The sequence below is a fragment of the Pantherophis guttatus genome, chromosome 17 (assembly GCF_059756535.1).
Source record: "Pantherophis guttatus breed Tessera chromosome 17, ASM5975653v1, whole genome shotgun sequence".
Lineage (NCBI taxonomy): Eukaryota > Metazoa > Chordata > Lepidosauria > Squamata > Colubridae > Pantherophis > Pantherophis guttatus.
In genome coordinates this window covers 2,722,501-2,745,709 of record NC_142079.1, presented here as the reverse complement: position 1 = coordinate 2,745,709, position 23,209 = coordinate 2,722,501, and the positions used below count along the sequence as shown (strand labels likewise).

Here is a 23,209-nt window from a genome sequence, read left to right as displayed (position 1 = left end):
TGATCGAGAAAGATGATAGATAGGATAGATGATAGAGAAAGATGATCGATAGATAAGAGATGGAGAAAGATGGATGGAGAGACAGGATAGATGAGAAAGATGATAAAGAGACATGATAGATAATAAATGATAGAGATAAAGAGAGATAGATGATAGATAGATAGAGACAGATGATAGATAAAGAGACAGATGATAGATTATGAATGATAGATAAAGAGATGATAGATGATAAATGATAAAGAGAAAGGTAAAGAGACAGATGATAGATGATGATAGATAGATGTAGCTAGATATACAATAGATAATAAAGATAATAGATAGATAGAGACAGATGATAGATGAGAAATGATAAAGAGAGGTAAAGAGACATGATAGATGATAGTTGTAGCTAGATATACAATAGATGATAAAGATGATAGATAGAGACAGATGATAGATGATAAATGATAGAGATAAAGAAGAGATAGAAATAAAGAGACAGATGATAAATGATAGAGCTAGAGAGAGCTAAATGATAGATAGATAGATAGATAGATAGATAGATAGATAGATAGATAATGAAGTCCTGTTTGCTGAATGCAAAATTCCTCGCTCCAAGATTTTTGCTTCCTTCAAGAATACCCCAAGAGAATATTTGCTCTTCATCCTTCCAACTTTCGGGCTGTTTCTTCGAGCGTCCAGCCTTGGGGAGGGGGGGGCTGCAAGGACCACTCCCCCCCCCAGCAGTCCCACGTTGCTTCCCGCGCTTCTTCTTCCAAGAGTCCGCCGTGTGGCGTTCCTAGGCAACGGATGAGCCTCTCCGCCAATGGGAAGGCCGGAGCTGCTCCGCGTTCCAAGGTAGCTAGGCAACCCTGGTCCGGGACGTTCCACGGTTGTTAACGAAGTTTTTTTTGTTTTTTTTTCCGGGCAAAGCGATGCGCTGCGCTGGTCTTGCAAGCAAGCAGGTGAGTCGTCTCGATTCTTTGCTGGGTATTTCTTGGAAATACTTGTTGCGAGTCATTTCCCCACTTGCGTTTCTGTCCCTTCCATCTTAAAAAAGAGCCTTGGTAGTACAGTGGTCTAAAGCACCCTGTTATTAAGACCAGCTGCCTGCAATTTCTGCAGGTTCGAATCTCACCAGGCTCAAGGTTGACTCAGCCTTCCATCCTTTCTAAGGTAGGTGAAATGAGGACCCAATTTGTGGGGGCAATAAGGTGACTTTGTATAAATATACAGAAGAATGAAGGCTATTGCTTAACGCACTGTAAGCCGCCCTGAGTCTCCGGAGAAGGGTGGCATATAAATCAAATTGAAAAAAAAAAGAAAAGAAAGAAAGAAAGAAAGAAAGAAGGAAGGAAAGAAAGAAAGAAAGAAAGAAAGAAAGAAAGAGAAGCTGACTTTGTATAAATATACAAAAGGATGAAGGCTATTGCTTAACGCATTGTAAGCTGCCCTGAGTCTCCGGAGAAGGGCGGCATATAAATCTAATTAAAAAAAAAAGAAAAGAAAGAAAGAAAGAAGGAAGGAAGGAAAGAAAGAAAAAGAAAGAAAGAAAGAGAAGCTGACTTTGTATAAATATACAAAAGGATGAAGGCTATTGCTTAACGCACTGTAAGCCGCCCTGAGTCTCCGGAGAAGGGCAGCATATAAATCAAATTGAAAAAAAAAAGAAAAGAAAGAAAGAAAGAAGGAAGGAAAGAAAGAAAGAAAGAAAGAAAGAAAGAAAGAAAGAAAGAAAGAAAGAAAGAAAGAGAAGCTGACTTTGTATAAAATATACAAAAGTATGAAGGCTATTGCTTAACGCACTGTAAGCCGCCCTGAGTCTCCGGAGAAGGGCGGCATATAAATCAAATTAAAAAAAAAAAAAAAAAAGTTGCCCAGCTCAAGAGAATCGGGATCCATTCGCACGTGCGCTGCTAATACCTGTGTGCAGTTCTGGGGAAGGGGAGGAGCGGGGGGGGAGAGATCGGCCGGGATACGAAGGAAGTTGGGTCCATACTCCAGCCGCAATTGAAGGGCAATTTTATTTATTTATTTTATTTATTTTTATTTCACGGGAATGAATTCTGACAACAGAGGTTTCTCAATTTGCTCCCTTCTCCTTGCAGATCCAGGCAGGACAAACGCAGGTGGGGACAGAGGCGTGTCCTCTCGGGAGATGGACTGCAGAGGAGATGGACTTCTGCACCTCCCTGACTCCAAGGAGGCCCCGAGCAGATCAGAGTCCATTTGCACCGAAGACTTGGCCGCCGAGTTCCACAAAGGTCTGGTGGATTTGCTGCTGAGCTCCGATGAGGATGAGGCACCTTCTGGTCTCGCGTCAGGTCCCAAAGATGCGAGGCCAACCACATCCAGTGTCACCGTCTTGTCCGAGATGGCTGTTCCTGGTCCAGCTTTCAGATCTCTCCACCCTGCTTCGGATCCTCACAGATTGGACTCGACAAGCAAGCAGGTGCCAGCAGAAGCGTCCAAGGAGAAACGGAGCCAAGAATTGTCTCCTCGTTCCAGAGAAGGTCCACTCCAGAGTCTTAGTCAACATGGAGTCAAGAACATCGCGTCTCTAGGAGAAAAAAGGTCTGTCAAGAGCTCCAGTGGAACCGATTTAGGAAGAGGAGACCAGCTGTGGAAGAGGAACCATCACACCAGGCTCCAGAGCTCAAGAGAAGAAGAGGAGTTCTCCAGGAAAAGTGGATTCCTGGAATTAGGAGGAAAAGGACTAGAGCGATCTTCTGAACCAAAACAGAACATCACTAGAAGCTCAAAGCACCAGTTGGTCGTTGGAGATCCTCTATCGTCCTGGCAAAGGACCAGAAGAACCACATCAAAAATTAGAGTCCCGCCGAGGAGAGCAGAGGTCAGCCACCCTGAGAAGACCTCATCGGACCACCCAGGAGGAGGAGAGCCCCTTGGAGGATGCTGCAGAAATCACTTGCTACCTCTCGATGGAGAAGATCAAGGGATCCTCCTGCTTCGCTCTCTCTATCCTCCAAAAGCCAAATTCCTTGGCGAAAGGAGAGGCTGTCTCCATCTGAACTGGGAACGGATCCTGGAATCATTTGTGGTCCAAGAGAAGCTCGGAAGACTCCAGAGTTGGCCAGAAGACTCAGGGAGGCCTGGGCTGTGGCTTTGAGCACTGAAGTCCATGGTGAAGTTCCAGAGAGGGGAGAAAGTGAGTTGGTCAAGATATCATACCAATAGAAGATAATTTCTGTAGCTGAGGGTTGGACGGTGGACTTCTTGGGGCTCGCTGAATGGTTTGTTTACAGACGTTTCATTACCCAGCCAGGTAACGTCATCAGTGTGAGTCCATGTGGGGCTTGCCCTCTATTTAGATACGGTAACTTGCCTTCCTTGTGTTGGGTGTGGGTTTTCTCCTTGCTAGTTCATTGATTCGGATTGCTTTCTGCTTGATCGTTTGTCTGGTGTTAATCCCTGCTTCTCTGGGTGTTGGCTTCTGGAGAAGATGTGTTCTGAAATCATTTTGGATTTTTCTCTCTGATTTGGAGGGTCTTCCCTCCATTCTTTTTCTCAAGGGCAGTTCTTGGGTTGGGAACTGGTGGGAACGTTTCTCTCTCTCTGGAAATCTGGATTAAATCAGGTCTCTTTTCCCCGACAGCTGATGGCCACAATGTGAAGAAGAAGTCCCGGCTGCCACCAAGGGATCCATGGAGGTGAGTGTCCCTGGGCAAAGGGAAAAGCAGAGACCATGGAAGCAGCTGAGACCTAAGAGAAAGACCTGGAGACCCCACTAACCCCGTGATGGCATGCAAAGCCCTCTCTGTGGGCACCATCGTCAGCTGCTTTTCTGGTTTCCAGTGTGCCCATGGCACCATCAGCTGGTCTTTGTAGGTGCTGGAGCTCTGGAAAACAGCCCAAAAAACAGACATAGTTGGATTCCTCCTTAGTTCTAGGTTGCTTCTCTCCTCGATTAGTTTCCATCCGTTGCTTCTTGTCCTGCCCTCAGGCGCTTTGGAGAAGAGCTTTGTTTGTCTTAACTGAGACAATGTCATCATGCCGTACCAATGTGTGATGCTTTTTTTTAAGGTCCTCGAGTTCCAGCGTCTCCGATGCAGATGGAGAGGGGTTTGCACAGCTGATCAGCCAAAGCAGGAGGACTTCTGGCAACTTCAGGAGGTGGGCTCCCAACTGGAAGGAAGCCACGGCAGGAAACTACAAGCTAAACCAGGTCTACTCAGGACACCCTGCCAGTGGGAGGAAGGGGTATTTCGAGAATCCCAGAGGTAGACTCAGTGTGGAGCTAACTGGTTGCCTTCTCCTTCTCCTTCTCCTTCTTCCTCCTCCTCCTCCTCCTCCTCCTTCTTCCTCCTTCTCCTCCTCCTCCTCCTCCTCCTCCTCCTTCTCCTTCTCCTTCTCCTTCTCCTTCTTCCTCCTCCTCCTCCTCCTCCTTCTTCCTCCTCCTCCTCCTCCTCCTCCTTCTCCTTCTCCTTCTCCTTCTCCTTCTTCCTCCTCCTCCTCCTCCTCCTTCTTCCTCCTCCTCCTCCTTCTTCCTCCTCCTCCTCCTCCTCCTCCTCCTCCTCCTCCTCCTCCTTCTCCTTCTCCTTCTCCTTCTCCTCCTTCTCCATCTCCTTCTCCTCTTCCTCCTCCTGCTTCTTCTTCCTCCTCCTCCTCCTCCTTCTCCTCCTCCTCCTCTTCCTTCTCCTCCTCCTCCTCCTGCTTCTTCTTCCTCCTCCTCCTCCTTCTTCCTCCTTCTCCTTCTCCTTCTTCCTCCTCCTCCTCCTCCTCCTCCTCCTTCTCCTTCTCCTTCTCCTTCTCCTCCTTCTCCATCTCCTTCTCCTCTTCCTCCTCCTGCTTCTTCTTCTTCCTCCTCCTCCTTCTCCTTCTCCTCCTCCTCCTCCTGCTTCTTCTTCCTCCTCCTCCTCCTCCTCCTTCTTCCTCCTTCTCCTTCTCCTTCTTCCTCCTCCTCCTCCTCCTCCTCCTCCTTCTTCCTCCTTCTCCTTCTCCTTCTTCCTCCTCCTCCTCCTCCTCCTCCTCCTCCTCCTTCTCCTTCTCCTTCTCCTTCTCCTCCTTCTCCATCTCCTTCTCCTCTTCCTCCTCCTGCTTCTTCTTCCTCCTCCTCCTCCTCCTCCTCCCACTCCTCCTCCTCCTCCTCCTCCAAAAACCTACTCCAACTCCTCCTCCTCCTCTTCTTTCTCCTCCCAGCATGTGGCTCTGGAGCTGGAAAATTTTCAGGTAGCCCTGGAGGAGCGCCAGGAGCTGGCAAGGAAACTGGAGTTGCAAATGGAAGAACATCAGGATAAAGTGGAGAAGGCCAGGTATCAATCAGTCGGTCCTTATTGCAAGTATGGAAAATGAAGAGGGCAACCCTGAGGCCGATATTTGAGGTCCATGGCTAAAACGACAAGGTAGTAAACATGGCGTACTTCCGAAGCCTTCTATCCTTCCAAGGTCAGTAAATGAGGACCTAGCAACAAGCTGATTCTGTAAACTGCTTAGTGAGAGCTGTAAAGCACTGTGAAGCGGTATATAAGTCTAAGTGCTATTGCTATAAGGAGGCTAAAAGACACAAAGAACCGTTGCAGGAATTGGGTATGGCTAGTCTAGTGAAAAGAAGGATTAAGAGAGATATGATAACAGTGTTCCAGTATCTCAGGGGCTGCCCCAAAGAAGAGGGAGTCAAGCTATTCTCCAAAGCACCTGAAGGCAGGACAAGAAGCAACGGGTGGAAACTAATCAAGGGGAGAAGCAACCTAGAACTAAGGAGAAATTTCCTGACAATTAGAACAATTAATCAGTGGAACTCCTTGCCACCAGAAGTTGTGAATGCTCCATCATTGAAGGCTTTTAAGAACAGATTTGTCCAAAATGATATAGAGTCTCCTGCTTGAACAGGGGTTGGACTAGAAGACCTCCGAGGTCCCTTCCAACCCTTGTTCTGTTACGTCCTTCTTTCCTGCTGCAGGGCTGATCTGGTACTGCTGGAATATAAGCGGGAGATCTGCCTGAAGGAAGTCGCAGAACTGGAGCAAGAGCTCAGCGTCCTCAGGCGGCAGGGCAGGCAGTACGGGGCCCTGCAGGTGGAGGTGAGGAAGGATGCACACCTGGGGGGGGGCGAGAGGTTTCTCTCTTTCCTTCAGCCAGTTTTCCCTTCCTCCGGCCGCTATCTTTAATAGAGGAGTTAATCTAGTCTGGATTGTTTTAATTGGAAAGCCAATTACATCAATCAGGAGAGGAGACTGTCCTGTTTTACGAAACCTCCAGAGATGGAAAACCCACCATGTCTTGAAGCCAGAAGCTAACAAATCACAGTCGTTCACCCTGTTTTGATTTACTTAGGATCAATTTTGACATCTACTTTTCTGTAAACAAAAATGTTGGTTGGTGTTGTGGCCCATCAGCAGCCAGCGGAGCTGGCAGCAGATTCGGACAGTGAGGAGGTTGGGGAGGAACATGGGCCAGTCCTGGAGTCTGGGGAAGGCTCTGATGAGGGCTCTGCATCGGAGGCAGAGAGGGAGCCAGGGCCGTCTGGCAGTTATCAGCTGCCTTCGGAGTCGGACATCAGTGAGGGAGAAGAACAGCTGGAGCCTGTTCCCAGTATGTGCATGCACAGAGCTGCCAGGAGAAGGGAACAGCTAAAGAACAAGGGTCGACTCAGGAGTAAAGCCACACGCGGGCAATGAATGGCCCCTCCCAGAGGGAATAAAAGAGGCGCGAAAGGGGAATGCAGTTTGCAGGAGACAATTAGTTCGCTTAATTGGTTCGTGACTCTCCGAGACTCCTTGCCAAGTTTTGAAGATATCGGCTTGGCAGCTCTCCAAGCCAGATAAAGTCTGCGACTGTAAATTCTCCCTGGAAAGACTTTGCTGGATGTGAATGAGAAGAATTCACCGTCACTTAATAAAAAGGGGTTTTGTTGGGACGAGGAGTCTGCTTCGTGGTTTGGGTCAACGCCTAGGTCAGAACACTTGGGGAGGAGAACGGACATTCTCTCCTCTCCAAGCTCAGCATTTCCAATTATTTTTTGCAAGCTTTCCTATCGCCAGATCTTTCTGTCCACATCAGGTGTCCCGTCTGGTCAGGGAGCGAGAAGAGCTGAGGGACCAAGTGAGCTGTTTAGAAGACCAGCTGTCTTCTCTGAAGCTCCAGCTGAAGAGTTCTAGAGCCCGGTTGTCCTCCGTGGAGGAAATGGCCAGTGAGAAGACCAAGCTGTTTCAGGAGGTAAGGAGACCCCCACTGGAGATGCTCGTAGTTCAAATACCGTGTCTGGTTGGAAGTTGGAAACTCAACAGCCATCCAAGATGCTAAACATAAATTTCAGACACGGGGAAGGAACATTGATTGGTTTTTGAGAAATGAGAGACTATGACACAACGACATATTGATCTCAAACCTGAATTATTCTTGTTGGGAATTTTACCAGAAACTTATAGTCAAGAAAATGTATATTTGATTATTCATGCAATAAGGGCAGCGAGAATTGTATTCGCACAAAACTGGAAAAGTGAAGAGATCCCTAAGGATGAAAATGTGATTAAGAAAATATTAGAATGTGCAGAAACGAATAGATTAACGCTTGCAATTAAAGGAAAGGAAGAATCTGACTATTATAGCCTATGAGTTTAGTTTAGTTTATTTGATTTGTATACCGCCCTACTCCCGAAGGAGTAGGAGAGTTGTTTTATCTATGGCTAGAGGATAAATATGAAAATTTACAATCTACAATCTACCCCCCAGAGATACGAGTGATCTCCGACCTCCGGACTTTTCGTCGGGCCCTAAAAACTTACTTGTTTCAGTTCGCCGGTCTGTCTTGATTTTATAGTTGGTTTTAAAATTTTAATACGGATTTTATATTGACAGTTTTTAAATTACGGGCCAACTTTATGTAATTATTTTAAATCTATTTTTAATTGTAATGTTATGTATAAATGTTTTTATTTTGGCTGTTCACCGCCCTGAGTCCGAAAGGAGAAGGGCGGTATAGAAGTTCAATAAATAAATAAATAAATAAATAAATAAATAAATAAATAAATAAATAAATAAATAAATAAAATTAGAAATAAGGAGCGTGTCTTGCCATGCCCAGCCCCGCCTCACCCCTCTCCTCCCAGCCACTCTTCGCCTCGCCAACCGGCTGTTCATCCAGCTGGGCGGCGAGGCGAGCGGCTGGGCATGAAAAGGAGTGGCTGGGAGAGGAGGGGCGAGGGCGGGTATGATGAGGAGGCCAGGCAAGGCAAGGCAGGGCGCTCCTCGATGTGAGCGACCTTGAGTTGGCCAAGCCCACCCAATTTTATGATCACCCAGCCATGCCTACCCAGCCGGTCATTAGGGCAGAGAACCGGTTGTTAAATTCTTCGAATCCCAACCACTGTTTGCAGGCTCTGCTGTCCAAAAAGGATCTGGAAATCGCCAGGATGCACGAGACCCTCTCAAGCTTGGCGGCGGAAAAGGAAGCCCTGGATGGCATCGTCAGGAGCCTGAAAGAGGAAAACCAGCACCAGCTGAAGCAGCTTCAACAGGAGGCATTCCAGGAAAAGGTTCTCTTTATTTATTTATTTTTTATTTATTTATTTATTTATTTATTTATTTATTTATTTATTTATTTATTTTATTTTATTTTATTTTATTATTTTATTTTATTTTATTTTATTTTATTTTATTTTATTTTATTTTTTTATTATTTTATTTTATTTTATTATTTTATTTTATTTTATTTTATTATTTTATTATTATTTTATTTTATTTTATTTTATTTTATTAAATTTCTATACCGCCCTTCTCCCGAAGGACTCAGGGCGGTGAACAGCCACAAGATAAAACACATAAATTCAAAAATATAAAATAGATTACAAACGAATTAAATAATTTGGCTGAATTTAAAATACCCCATAATTTAAAACAAATTAAAATTTACATTTAAAAGGGGAGAAGATTTATCCTTCTCTTGGCAATATATATATATATTTATTCTTCCTTAGCAATGCTGGGTTTTCTTAAGCGCTGGGGTGGACTACAAGACCTCCTGGGTCCCTTCAAACTCCGCTATTCTATGTTCTATGTTCAGCTGCGAATGGGTTAAGTAATATCTCTCCCCCCCACCCACCCCACTGTCTTCTTGCAAGGAGAAAGAGCTCTGCAAACTAAGAGAAGAGATGGCGCTGCAGGAGAAGCAAGCTTTACAAGAGGTAATCCGAGTGGCGTCTTGAATCCTCTGGGAATCACGTGAGAGATTGTGGGAGAGGCTGGGAAAGGGATGGAAGGCCAAGAGGAGATCGGCCATCAAGAGACAGCAGGGAAGTTGTTGGCGGCTTATTTCATAAAGATTGACCGAGCCTGTTTTCATTGTTTTAATTAAAGCCTTAGTAAGGCCACACGGGGATGCGGTGGCTCAGTGGCTAAGACGCTGAGCTTGTCGATCGAAAGGTCAGCAGTTCAGCGGTTCGAATCCCTGGTGCTGCGTAACGGGGTGAGCTCCCGTGACTTGTCCCAGCTTCTGCCAACCTAGCAGTTCGAAAGCAGGTAAAAAATGCCAGTAGAAAAATAGGGACCACCTTTGGTGGGAAGGAAACAGCGTTCCGTGCACCTTTGGCATTGAGTCATGCCGGCCACATGACCACGGAGACGTCCTCGGACAGCGCTGGCTCTTCGGCTTTGAAACGGAGATGAGCACCGCCCCCTAGAGTCAGAAATGACTAGCACAGATGTGCGAGGGGAATCTTTACCTTTACCTTAAGGCCACACCTAGAGTCCTGCATCCAGTGTTGGTCACTACACTACGTATTAAAAAGAGGTGGAGACTCTAGAAAGAGTGCAGAGAAGAGCAACAAGAATGATTAGGGGACCGGAGGCTAAAACATAGGAAGAACGGTTGCAGGAACTTGGCATGGCTGGTCTAGTGAAGAGAAGGACCAGGGGAGACAGGAGAGCATCTTCCAATATTTGAGGGGCTGCCACAGAGAGGAGGAAGGGGGTCAAGCTATTTCCCAAAGCACCCGAAGGCCAGACAAGGAAGAATGGATGGAAACTGACCAAGGAGAGATTCAACCTGGAAATAAGGAGAAATTTTCTGACAGTGAGAACAATCAATTGATGGAAAAGACATTACCTTCAGAAGTTGTGGGAGCTTCATCACTGGAGGCTTTCAAGAAGAGACTGGACTGCCATCTATCAGAGATGGTGTAGGGTCTCCTGCTTGGGTGTGGGGGTTGGACTAGATGACCTACAAGATCCCTTCCAACTCTGTTAATCCGTTAATCGCTTCTCGTTCTCTTTCTCAGTGTGCTGAGAGCTCAGAAGTGGCCAAGGCCAGCGCTCTTCGGGAACAAGCTGTCACCTTCCAGAAGGAAATTGAAGGTCTACAAAAGATCCTAAAGGTAATTACAGGTAGTCCTCGACTTACGACCACAATGGCACCCAGCATTTCCGTTGATAAGCGAGACAGCTGTTGAGAAAGTTTTGCCCCATTTTTTACAACCTTCCTCGCCCCGGTTGTTAAAACGAATCCTGCAGTGGTTCAACTAGTAACATGGTTGTTAAGTGAATCTGGCTTTCCCCCTAGAAGGTTGTCAAAGGGGATCACGTGATCCCAGGAGGCTGCCACCGTCATAAATATGAGTCCGTGGCCGAGCGTCTGGATTTTGATCACGTGACCAGGGGGAGGGCTGCAACGGTTGTTAAGTGTGAAAAGAACGGTCATAAAGTCACTTCCATCGTAACTTTGAACGGTCACTAAACGAACTGTTGTAAATTGAGGACGATCAGTATTGTGGGAGCCCAGCCCTTCTCTTAGCATCTTAACGTGTCAACCTGAACCAGTTCAGCGAAGCACGTTAGGTGAAGGCAGCGATTAGGTTTTCTTAACCTGGGTTGAGCGTGTTGTATGAATCCAGCCAAGATAGTATTATTATGTCTTTTTTCTCTCCTTTCCATCATCCCAGGAGCGAGAGGCAGAAGCCATCCAGCAGATGGAAGCTACGCAGAAGCAGGCAGCGGCCCTGAAGGTGGAAGCCCAGGAGATGGTAGGTTGGGTGCCTCCCGGGCCGTGTTTCCTGCTTTCTTCCTAATCATTAACACCTTGGTTGCACGGTCGAGCGGTGGAGGGCGAGGGACGTGCTGGCTAAGACGCTGAACTTGTCGATCGAAAGATCGGTTATGCGGTTCGAGTCCCGAGTGCCGCGTAATGGGGTGAGCTCCCGTGACTTGTCTCAGCTTCTGCCAACCTAGCAGTTCGAAAGCAGGTCAAAAATGCAAGTAGAAAAATAGGAACCACCTTTGGTGGGAAGGGAACAGCGTTCCGTGCGCCTTTGGCGTTGAGTCATGCCGGCCACATGACCATGGAGATGTCTTCGGGCAACGCTGGCCTCTTTGGCTTTGAGACGGAGATGAGCATCGCCCCCTAGAGTCAGGAACGACTAGCACAGATGTGCAAGGGGAACCTTTAACTTTACCTTACACAGAATCGTAGCGTGAGAGGGAGCTTGGAGTTGATTTAGTTCAATCTCTGTCTCTGCCGGTATCCACTGTCTTTGAATCAGAATAGAGCGGGAAGGGACCTTGGAGGTCTTCTAGTCCAACCCTCTTCTCAAGCAGGAAACCCTATACTACTATATATAGTACAATGTACTAAAATAAATACGTATATGTGTATATAGAGTGTGTGTGTGTATTTATAATGTGATATATAATATGCAATTATCATTATTATTCCTCTGCTCGAGTTGTCAGTCACACCCGGAAGTGTTGATGTTTTTTGTGCTGGCTGGGGAATTCTGGGAGTTGAAGTCCACTGATCTTAATGACACCAAGGCTGAAGAACTCTTCAGTCCATCCTGGGCCCCAACCTCATGCTGTTGATTCGTTGTGTGTCCATCTCAGGTGCAGAATGCGTTGCTCCAAGAGCAGAAAAAATGGGAAGCCAACGCCCAGGCGGCCCTCCAGATGCAGCGGGAAGTCCTGGGGGAACAGGACCGGAAGAGGCGGGTGGATCTCCAGAGAGCCCTGGAGAAAGAAAGGAAACTCAATGGTGCTTTGCGGAATGAAGCGGCTGACCTCCGTCAGGTGAGCATCTCTGGGCTGAGCCAGGCCACTAGGTTGGGTGGCATCAGAGGTGGGATCAGCGGTGAAATGCACTTACCTTCGCTCCTGGTTCGGGAGTACGAGCGCGTGTGCCTCTTCTGCGCATGCACAGAGGGTCAAAAATGGGACGTAATGACGTCCCAGCAGGTGGGCGGAGCCTCCCACCGCTGCCACTACCAGTTCACATGAGCCAGATAGATCCGGCCGGATTTCACCACTGAGTGGGATTCAGCCGGTTCGGACCAGTTCGGGCAAATTGGTAGCTCTGACAATCAGCTGGGCCCGCCCGCCTGCCCCTGCACTATACCAAGCTATATTTCCTTTGTTTGAAGCCCAGCTGATGGGCATGGCAGAGCGGATTGCCGTGCCTCAGCTGTTTTACTCACCAGGGCTGCAGTAGAAGGTAAGTTTTAGAGTTGTTTTCAAACGCACTGCACGTGCGCGGTGCCAACCGGTTGTTACACTGGTTGAATCCCACCACTGGGTGGCATCGAGTACCAACCATCTTTGGATCAGGAGGGTTAGCCCTGCAGTGTTGCCTCCTGGGTAGAAGAGGGTCACGCCACTCAGGAAGAGGCAGCCTGAACGACTCCATTCATAGAAGAGTGCTGGAAGTTTGGAGTTACTTATTTGGGGTCGTAGCCCTTCTTAACTCTTCCACCTTCGTGGTCGAATCTCCAACTAGAGTAGCGGGTGGAGTAAAGAGGCTGGCGAGCTTGGAATCCCTACAGAGGAGGAAGAGACAGTGGCCAGACCCTCCGTAAGATCCTTGAAGCCTTTGTCCGTTTGTTCCCAAGAGAATGTAGTTAGTATCCGGGAACATTCTTGTAAATAGTCAAGCAACAATGAAGACAGTACTCTGGTCATCTTACGGTGTCGTTCCGGTTCCTTGATGGTCCTTGATGTGGACCATCGAGTGGTGGGTGGGTGTGAGGAGGTCTACAGTCACGGTTGACTGAATTTGGTGGAGAACCAGGCAGCTGCCCCTCCCCCAACCCTTTGGCTCTTTGGGGTAGTCAACCCAAAGAGGAATATCAAGGCAGGAGTGAGAAAAGCATATTGGGGCATTTTGTGTTTCAGAAGATCGAAGGCTTGGAGAACCAGACCCATTTGTTGGAAGAGGAGAAACGAGCCAGCCTGGAAGAACTCCAGGTTGAGCTACGGAAGGAAAAGGACGAAGCTCTCCAGAGGTTGCGAGAAGAGCTGGAGCAGGTGAGACAACAACCCACCTACCCACCCACAGGAAGAAGTTCTAAAGCTATAAAACAATTGATAACGATTTTAAAAATCCAGAAAATACATACGTACAGCAGCTGAGATAATTAATCAACTAACAGTAAAGCCAAGTTGCCAGGGCCCTTAACACAGAGTTGCCACAAGGAAGAAGAAGGGACAGGGAGGGGGGAAATAGATAAGCTGGGGGGATTTGTAATCAAAACAAAAAAGTTATCCTGTGGGAACCAAGGTCATTCCAACAGGTGGCCAGGGAGAAGAAAAGTGGAGTAACCAAGCAACCAGCCAGCTCCTCTATTGGACAATGTGACTGATGACTTGGGGAAAGGGGGAACTTTTAATCAGCGGGAAAACAGCGGGAAAACGGCGGGAACTTTCAGAGTCGGTTTTCATCAGTTGTGCCAATATGAGGTAATAAAGTGTTCTTTTGAGGAATCTACCTGCCCCAAGCAGAGACCTGCTTTCTATTGGAACACTGATACCTACCTTCTTCCTCCTGTTTGAATGACAAGGTGAAGGTAACCAATCAGGTAACCCGATCCCAAGCCAGGGAGGGCTTTAAAGGTGACGCCCAGCGTCGCCTCTGTCGCAGCAGTGAGAAACCCGTTTGCTGAGCTTCTCTGATTTCTGAAACAGGTTTTTGGGTGGATGTTTCTTCTTCCCCCAGGAAAGGATGCAAGAAAGAGAAGAAATGAGAACGAAGCTACAACAGATGGAAGAAGGAAGAGAACACCTACAAGCGGAATGCAGCCGGATGTCCCTCCGGGAACGGGAAGCTCAGGCCCAGGCTGACCGGATGGATCATTTTTGGGCCACTCAGGTCACCTTAGCATGTCAGCAGCTGAAGGCGCTCCTTCCTGAGAAGGAAACCCTGCTGCCTCACCTGTTGTGCAGGTAGAATAGTGGGGTTTTCTTTTTCTGGGGTGTTTTAAGAATGGCCTGCTCTCGAGTTGCCATAGGCAAGGGGGATGGGAAAACGAGCCTTGCAGCCGCAGCGAGGGAATCTCAGTTCAGTCAAAACGAAAGCACATTCCAGCCACCTCTCTTCAAGGTCATCTCCGCAGTTACCCACAATGGCCGGAGGGGAGTGATCTCTACAACCCGCGAAATTACTTTGTTGGAGAATGTGACTGATGACACACCTTGGGGGCAGGGGGGAAACAGAGTCAGAGCTGGGACGTAAATTAAGTGGGGGTCAGAGTTAATAAATAACTGACTAATAAATAACTGGATTTCTTTTGAAGCTTGGCTCAAGGCTTATAATTTAATCAAGGCATCGGTGGAAACCCTGAAATCTGGTTTCAGTGACTTCTTAATTCTGATAAGAAAATAGGGGTGAAATATTAATGAGGAACGGGAAATTAATCAGGCGCGATTCTTTCTCTGTTCCTTGCTAATGTTTCAGCCCTGTTTTCTCCCATGTTGGGACACCAGACGGTTCCTGGGAACTTGTAAAGCTGCCCTTTTCATTTACCAACTATTTTTAGCCGCTTCTTCACACCTTCTGGCCATGACCTGCCAGGAGGATGTCATGCGTACGTCAAATCAAATCAAATCTCTTTATTATGGTCTTTGACCAGCCTTTACAATAAAAAAAGAATCCAGTTTTAAAAAAAAGAGATAGTTTAACAGAACAATTTGTTATGGGAAAAGGGGGGGGGGAAACCCAACAGGATGGTAATAAAGCCACATATCTAATTAAAAGTTTTGCTCAGTTGTATAACTCGGTGAAGGTATTTGGCCACCTGGCCATTTCATAAATATGGGTCAGTGGCCAAGCGTCTGAATTTTCATCACACGATCGTGAGGTTGCTGCAAAGGTTGTGATTGTGAGTCACTGTTTTCAGTGCCATTGTAACTTGGGACGGTCACCAAATGAACCGTTGTAAGTCAAGAATCGCCTGTAGATACCCCGAAATGCTCTCACAACGTCATAATTGCAAAAAGGCGAATTTTAAGCAATTTTTGCTTGTTTCCCAGGGGTGCCCTTCCTCTCTCCTCCGGCGCCGCCCTCCAGGCCCTGCGAGAGATGAAGGAAGAAATTCAGAGTTACGTCCAGGATCTCAACCACGAGCTCGAGAGGCAAAGGCAGCGTATTTGCCAGATCCAGAGAGAGAAGGTGAGTGGGTCTGTCGGGCCCCGAGGACCTGTTGTGGCCTGCCGGTGACCAGCAGAGTCGGACAGTGAGGAGGTTGGGGAGGAACTTGGGCCAGTCCTGGGGGCTGGGGAAAGCTCGGATGAGGGCTCTGCATCGGAGGCAGAGAGGGAATTAGCAGTGAGGCAGAGGAACAGCTGGAGCCTGTTCCCAGTGTGTGTATGCACAGAGCTGCCAGAAGTCAAGAACAACTCCGAAAGCAGAGTTGACTTAGGAGTAATGCCACACCTTGGAGGTGATTGGCCCCTCCCATAGGAAACAAAAGAGGAGCAAACTGGGAGTGGGCTTTTGCAGGAAACAATTTGTTCAGTCGGTCGAATCAAGAGTGGGAAGATCTGTCCGTGAGTCTGTGCCAAGTTTTGCCTTGCCCTGCATTTGGAAACTAGTTACCTGGCAGCTTTCCAAGTGAGATAAGGTTTATGTTGATAAATATTCCTCTGAAAGACTGTTTGGACAGGCCTTGCTGACTGTGAATGAAAGGAATTCAGTCGTGTAAATAAAAGGGGTTTTGCTGGGGCCTGTTGTGGTCTGCCAGCAGCCTGCGGACCTGGCAGTGGAGTCGGACAGTGAGGAGACTGGGGAGGACCATGGGCCAGTCCTGGAGTCAGGACAAGGGCTCTATGTCGGAGGCAGAGATGGGGCCAGGGCCATCTGGGAGCGATACACAGACTCCGGAGCCTCCAGAGGCAGACAGTAGAGAGGCAGAGGAACAGGAGGAGCCTGTTCCTAATACAGGCATGCGAAGAGCTGCCAGAAGGCAAGAGCAACTGAAGCAAAAAGGACGACTCGGGAGTAAGGCCAGGAGATGATTGGCCCCTCCCATAAGGCTTAAAAGAGCAGCAATGGCTCTTGGGATCTTTGTAGAAAAGCAACGTTGATTCCAGTGCTTCTTGTCAGCGTCTCTTGAACTTTGTGGGGGTTTTGCCAAGAAAAGCTTTTGGCCGGTTGCCAAAGAAATCAAAGGTTGGTGATAAGGCCGAGGGACTGGTTATGAAGACTTTTGTTTTAGACTAAGCTGAGAATGAATTCATTCTCAGCTGTTTTAATAAAATAAGTTTGTTGAGGACTGAATTGTGTTTGGTCATCACTACGAGGGCCTCGGTCACAACGGGACCAAGACTCTGCTTTTTGCTTTTTAAGGGAGCCTAGATCAGAACAGAACCATGAAAGGTGGCGGAGTTACTTCTGAGCGGATTATTGTTCATCCCCGACTTAACAAGAGTTATCCCAAGTTGTGTAATCGCTCGACTTTCCCCGTTCTTCAGGAGGTGGAGTTGAGGCAACAGAAAGAGCAGCTTCACCTGGAGAGCCGGTCCTTTCTGGAAGCCCTGAAAGAGCAGCTGGTCCAGGTGAGTCACTCCTTAAGCCCAGGTAGTTGGGGGATGTGGGATACCTTTGCTTTTGAGACTCGCTTCAGTGCATTGGTGGTTTTGGTGACGAGGATACCCTGTTTCCCTGAAAATAAGACCTCCCCTGATAATAAGACATCCCCATCCTTTTTAGAGAGTCCTTGAGGCCACTTGTAGGTTTCTCTGTGTCCTCTGGTGCAAACTGGGTGTGGAGCCTTCTTGGAACTGAAAGGACAGTATTGTAGACTGGAGATAGATGAGGTCGTATCCCTCCCCCTCTGTTGAGGGAGGGCATAGATGGCCTCTTTGACCCCCTCTTTCAAACTGGCAGTCCACTGGTGGCCTCAACGACTCTCTAAAAGGATGCAAATGACCAACTGTCTGCAAGGAGTAGAAATCCTTCCGTTCCCCACCATCCGGTCAGAGCTGAAGAAGCTTCTCGGATGAGAAGCGAAAAGTCTTCAAAGAAAAACCAGAAAGTCCAGTTACCTCTTGGGAAAACAACAACAACACACCTTTGGGACAATGGAGCCAAACAGGTTTTTTTTAAAAAAAGGGAAAGGAGTCCCTGCAAATTTTATTCTTCCCTGCAGGAACACATGAGTGACATCCTCACGCTGCAGCGCAGCTGGTTGAAGGAAGGACAGGAGAGAGACAAGGCCAGGTTGGGCCCATCACCAGAAGAGAGAGTTGGCGAGTTGCGTGCAGCCCAGAAGAAGGTGGCTTGTGGGAAGGCAGATCACACACCCATCAACCAACCGAAGGAGGGACTGGATCCGGAGCCAGAGGGGTGAGTGTCGCAAGAGAGGACAGAACTTAGTTGCCCCCAGAGGCGGTATTCAGCCGGTTCGTATCGGTTTGGGAGAACCGGTAGCAGAGATCGCGGGTGGCTCTGCTCACCCTCCCCGGCTCTATGCCGTCCTATTTAGGCACGGTTTTGAGGCTGGGTGGATGCGGAGAAGATGCGTGTGCGAGCAAAGCATGTGCATGGAAGGTTGGGCGCATGTGTGCGCGCGCAGGGCGAACCGGTAACCACAAAATGTGAAACTGGTTGCCCCCAACTTCTTCTTTTTTTTTTTTTTTGAAAAAAAAGTTTTTATTTTTGTTTCTCATAAACATATTTACATGTACAGTCATCTATCCACCATTTTTCATTCATCTTATCTTTTAACTTTCATTTTTAATTTTTACTTATTCGGGGCTGCTCTTTTACCATTTACCCTTCTTTGTTTTGCCACAACCTTTCTTCTTCTCCTCCCCTTCTCTTCCTTCCTCTATCTCCCCCTACTTTCTTCGTTCTTCCTCTCCTTCTCTTTCCTACTTCCCCTTCCCTTCCCCCACTCCTCTCTTCTTCCCCCTTCTAACCTTCTCTCCTACTCCTCTTTCCCCTCCTTTTTCTTCCTCTCCTTTCCCTTTCTTCTCTCTCTCTCCCTCTCCTGTCCTCTCTTCTCCCTTCCTCTCTCTCTACTTCTTCCCCTCTCTCATTTCTCTTGTGCCGGTCCTTGTGAGATATTACGGTGGGCTTCCCAATTAGTTGCAAAACAAGTCCTTCGGAAGAAGTCCTTCAGGATAATCACCAACCTTTATCTTCTTTGACACCCTGCCAAAGGCCTTTCTTGGCAAAGCCCCATGAAGTTCAGAAACAAACAAGAAATGCCGACTGGAAACAGAGTTAGCAACATTGCTTTCCTGCAAAAGACCCAAGTGCCTCTGTTTCTCTTTTAAGCCTTATGGGAGGGGCCAATCATCTCCTGGCCTTACTCCCAAGTCTTCCCTTTTGCTTTAATTGCTCTTGCCTTCTGGCAGCTCTGTGCATGCATGCGCTAGGAACAGGCTCCTCCTTGTTGCGTGATCAGCAACGATGCGATTTTGGATTGAAGGAAGGCAGTAGATCTCTAGACGTAATACCAGCCTTCTGCACGTGGCTTTAGGCCCCTGTTGCTTTTTCATGTCCTATTCACAAGTTTTCTGAGTTTTTCCAACTCTAGTTAAGCTTCTCGCTTTGGAATGTTCACAACTGTGCGTCTCCCTTCCAGATGTTTATCCAGCAGTTCCTGCAAGAATCTGGCAACTCCTGGGTCAGAAGAAGGAAGACCTTTCCCTACGGTAAAAAGGGGAGAGGTTCCCCAGGTGGGGAGGGAGGGGTTACAAGGTCTCCCCTATTGCCAACATCCAGATGGTTTGCTCTTGCAAAAGCCAGCATGGTTGGCAAAGGATGGGAAAGGCCAGGGGTGGGCTTCAAAGGAGTGAGATTTGGGGGTTCTCCGAACTGCACGGAATCTTAGCTAGAGGTTCTCCCGAACCCTTGCGAACCTTCAGCAGCCCACCCTTGGGACAGACCCATTTCCAGTTGTCAGAAGAACCTCCAAGGCCATCGGTACCAACCCTTCCGTGGCCAACCTGCCCATCAGCCACGTTGGACTTAAGACTGGCTCTCCCAATTTTGAATCCCAATTGAAAAATGCCAAATTGATGGTGCACCGGAACTTCCTGCCCCAAAGGATTGGTCTGGAGACCTGATTAGACTGCTGCTTTGCAGACGAACATCTGGATGCTCCTTGACCTCGTTTTTTTAGCTTTCCTTTTTGGGGGGGGAAGAAAGGAGAAACTGTCCTATAATTCGATGAGCTGAGCAAACTCAAATGCTCAGGTAGTTTATGGGCTTTGACTGCACCATTGCGGCTGCCATCTTGGTCGGCTTCCTGCTGAGGGAGCCTTCTGACGCTGACCCTTCTCTGCCCCCCACCCCTTTTCCCTAGGGATGGAGCCAATTATGCCACCCATCGGGCACTCTCTGCTCCTCCTCCCTGGGCGCCAGCCAGAGCCTCCCGGCCAACGGAGGTGTGCAGCATCATTTGCAAAACCGGATCCGGAAGCTACGGGCAGAGAACGGTGGTTATTTGGGGGGGCAGCCTGGGCACCCCAGGGAGCTTCCACGAAGGTTAGGTAAGCTCTGGATCCACCCCGAGAAGAAAGTGGGGAAAGAGGAGGTTTCGTTCGTTCCATCCATGATTTGCCAACGTTGACAAGAGGCCAACACTTTGCTTCGGAAAACGAAAGAAAACGAAATCAAAGAATCGGACGATTGTGGAATTGTGGGGATCACATCTGTGCGTGCAGGAAAAGCAAACGAGCCGTCTTTGAAGGGGGAGGGGCTGTTGAGATGCAAAGTTGGAGAGTCCCTCGTTTCTGTATAGGTAGTCCTCGACTTATAACCACAATTGGAAACAGGATTTCTGTTGCTAAGCAAGCTGCTTAAGTGAGTGCTTAGGCAATTCGGTGAAGCGCTGCCTAATCCCTAGGATGCTTCATCAAATGTACTCCTTGTACACAACAATGTGGAGTCACAACTATCAGTTCTTTAGCTGGTTGGTGCTGGCCTTCCTAGGCATCGAGTTCCTCCCAAGAACCTAACATGTGATATATCAGTGTTTATCTAGATATTATGTGTGCACATAGGTGTATATATGATATGCACGTGTACCAGTATATGTATAAAATGTACTTATGTACAAAAATAAATATGTATATGTATATACAGAATGAGTGTGTGTGTTTATAATGTGATATATCATATGTTGTTGTTCTTGTTGTTATTATTATTATTATCTTTATTCATTAAACATGAAACTCAGTCAACTGAACATTCAAAAATGCATCACAAATACCATTAACTGGTGCTAATGGTTGATACAGGTTGCTGCCAGCGTCCTAGGGATCAACTAAGTACCTTCTTAAGATGTACGATGTTCCGAATAGCGCAGTTTTTTGTAGTTCCGCTGGTGTTATTGCAGGAAGCTGCAATTTGCTGATGTATGTTATAAAATTCTTGGACATGGTCCTTTTTTTTTTATAACGTACATCAGCAAATTGCAGCTTCCTGCAATAATAATAATAATAATAATAACTGAGTTTCATGTTTAATGAATAAAAGAATAATAATAATAATAATAATAATAATTAATAATAATAATAATTCTCTTTTATTCATTAAACATGAAACTCAGTCAATTGACATTCAAAAATACCATTGACTGGTGCTAATGATTGATACGGGTTGCTGCCAGCATCCTAGGAATCAACCAAGTTATCTTCTTAAAATATATGATATTCCGAGTAGCCCAGTTTTTTTGCAGTTCCGCTGGTGTTATTGCAGGAAGCTGCAATTTCTTGACGTGTTTTGTAAAATTCTTGGACATGGTACCAAGTGCCCCGCTGACAATTATGGGTATCACTGTTACATGTTTCATCCGTAGCCGTGTACTTTCGATGGCCAGGTCGCGATATTTCATGATTTTTCCCCAGTTCTTTTTCTTCGACTCTGGCGTCTCCTGGTACCGCGGTGTCAATAAATTGTACGTTTCGGCTTTCGACAACTGTGATATCTGGCGTGTTGTGTTCCAAGCGACGATCCGTCTGTATTCAAAAGTCCCACAAGATCTTCACCTTCTCATTTTCTATAACTTTTTTCCACTTTATGTTCCCATGACTTTTTGGACACAGGAAAGTCGTATTTTTTACATAATGATCAGTGGACTAATTTAGCAACTCGGTTGTGTCTAGCTTTGTAATCAGTTTGTGCAATTTTGCATTATTATTATTATTATTATTATTATTATTATTATTATTATTATTATTATTATTATTATTATTATTATTAGTCTGCACGAGTTGTCAGTCACACCCGGAAGTGTTGATGTTTTTTGCCCTGGGTGTGAAGCACAATACTCCAGGATGGGACTTGGAGTATTTCCACATTCAGATGAGCGACCTATTCTTTTGGGTTGCCTGCCCTTCTCCAGGTTGCCATCCCAACGTGGTGGAGGCTTCCGATGAAACGGCAGGGAAGGGAACCCATGTGGCCATCTAGCCCACCCAGACGGAACTGATCTGTCTTCTCCTCCTCGGTTCTTGTAACCGTCTGAAGCCGGATCTGCTCCCAGGAGTTCCTTGGGGGGGGGGGAGAGCAGCGGGGGGAGGGGGCTGGGGACCCCCCTGGTTTCCCCCCCCCCAGCAACTGGCTTGCAAGTGGCACCAGCTGCAGGCGCCCAATTGTGTGTCAGCTTCCGCCTGGGGTTGCGTGACATCCTGAAGCACAAACCAGTTGACCGAGTTTGAGCTTAAGACAAGCCCTGGAGCTCGAAAGCTCTCTCTCTTTCTCTCTCGTCTTTGCACTCTCTTTCTCTCTCTCTCTCTTCTCTCTCTCTCTCTCTCTGTCTCCTCTCTTTCTCCCTCCCTCTTTCTCTTTCTCCTTCTTTCACCCTCCCTCCCTTTATCTTTCTCCCTCCCTTTCTCTTTCTCCGTCTTTCTCCCTCCCTTTTTCTCCCTCTTTCTCCCTCCCTTTCTCTTTCTCTCTCTTTCTCCCTCCCTTTCTCTTTCTCCCTTTCTCCCTCCTTTTCTCTTTCTCCCTCTTTCTCCCTCCCTCCCTTTCTCTTTCTCCCCTCTTTCTCTTTCTTCTTCTTTCTCCCTTTCTCTTTCTCTCTCTTTCTCCTTCCCTCCCTTTCTCTTTCTCCCTCTTTCTCCCTCCCTTTCTCTTTCTCCCTCTTTCTCCCTCCCTTTCTCTTTCTCCCTCCCTCTTTCTCTTTCCCCTTCTTTCTCCCTTTCTCTTTCTCCTCTTTCTCTCTTCCTCCCTCCCTCTCTTTCTCCCTCCCTCCTTCTCTCTCTCTCTCTCTCTCACACACACACACACACACCGGTTGAATGGCTCAATTCGGTTGCCCGACTTCCTCCGGTTCGCGGAGTTCGCCGCCGACCCCCGGCTCCCGCAGCCTCTTTCCAAGCCCAGCCCGATAAAAAGCCGCGATCGCGCGTGGGCTCCGGCCGCGCTCGCCTGTTTCTCACCCCCGCCGGTGGGCGAGTGGAGCGAGTGAGCGGGATTCCCCTCCTTCGCCAAAGCCAGGTGAGCAGATCGTGGCTTCCCCGCGGAAAAAAAACGCGAGTGGGTGGGTGGGTGGGGAAAAAACATTCGTGGAAAACCCTCGTCCGGCCAGCAGCACCCGGACAGCGACAGCTGGCCCAGCTCCTTCCCTTCCACGGAGCCTTCTCCCTATAAAAGAAGCGGGATGCTCCCCTGCGAGACGCGGGACGCGCGTGGCTCACCGGGGCTCCCGCTTCCACGGACTTCTTCGCCAGGGAAGGCCTGGGAGAAGGGAGTCCCGGGGCCGCGCCCGTCCTCCTGCTTTGCCAGCCGGGCGCCGGGCGCGGCTTCCCTGCCAGGCGGGGGCGGTGTGCGGATGGCGGGCTGCCTACCTGGCGGCGAGCGAGGGGTTAAGGCTGGCGAGCCCTCCCCGCCGCCTTCGGCCTGCCAACCGCTCGGCAACGGAGGGGAGAGAGAGGCTGTGCCCAGCCGGGCAGCACTGAGCCGGGCACGGGCTGCGGCGCTTCCAGGGGTGGAGAGGAGACGCCGGCAGGTAAAGCTGGGATTTGGTCCCAGGTGGATCAGGCGCGCGGGGGTGGGGTG

The 23,209-nt window shown here is 48.1% G+C and overlaps 2 protein-coding genes across 10 annotated transcripts in view; both read left to right on the top strand.

Annotated features, from left to right (window-relative positions):
• Positions 1 to 2,765: 2,765 nt before the first annotated feature.
• LOC117672175 (uncharacterized) lies at positions 2,766 to 20,232 on the top strand. 2 transcript variants are annotated; one of them, XM_034428680.3, is made up of 18 exons: positions 2,766 to 3,148; positions 3,596 to 3,650; positions 4,024 to 4,165; positions 5,140 to 5,252; positions 5,900 to 6,020; positions 7,000 to 7,155; positions 8,316 to 8,474; positions 9,060 to 9,122; positions 10,215 to 10,310; positions 10,875 to 10,955; positions 11,812 to 11,994; positions 13,093 to 13,224; positions 13,913 to 14,139; positions 15,226 to 15,364; positions 16,666 to 16,749; positions 17,343 to 17,539; positions 18,786 to 18,855; positions 19,509 to 20,232. In XM_034428680.3, exons 1-18 carry the CDS (start codon positions 2,893 to 2,895, stop codon positions 19,773 to 19,775), a joined length of 2,541 nt encoding a protein of 846 aa, XP_034284571.2. In that variant the 5' UTR covers positions 2,766 to 2,892; the 3' UTR covers positions 19,776 to 20,232. The 2 variants fall into 2 exon arrangements, with proteins under 2 accessions (XP_034284571.2, XP_087736542.1); XM_087880416.1 differs by lacking the exons at positions 16,666 to 16,749; positions 17,343 to 17,539; positions 18,786 to 18,855; positions 19,509 to 20,232 and adding an exon at positions 16,541 to 16,640.
• A 1,612-nt stretch (positions 20,233 to 21,844) lies between these two features.
• Positions 21,845 to 23,209, top strand: part of LOC117672176 (uncharacterized) — a 9,247-nt gene continuing 7,882 nt past the window's right edge. For 3 of the 8 annotated variants that reach the window (XM_087880559.1, XM_034428685.3, XM_034428681.3), the window contains exon 1: positions 23,024 to 23,159. The gene's annotated coding sequence lies outside the window, so the exon portion shown is untranslated. Of the gene's footprint in view, positions 22,649 to 22,973; positions 23,160 to 23,209 lie in introns of those variants that run through there. The other 5 variants (XM_087880557.1, XM_034428683.3, XM_087880558.1 and 2 more) reach the window with 5 other exon arrangements.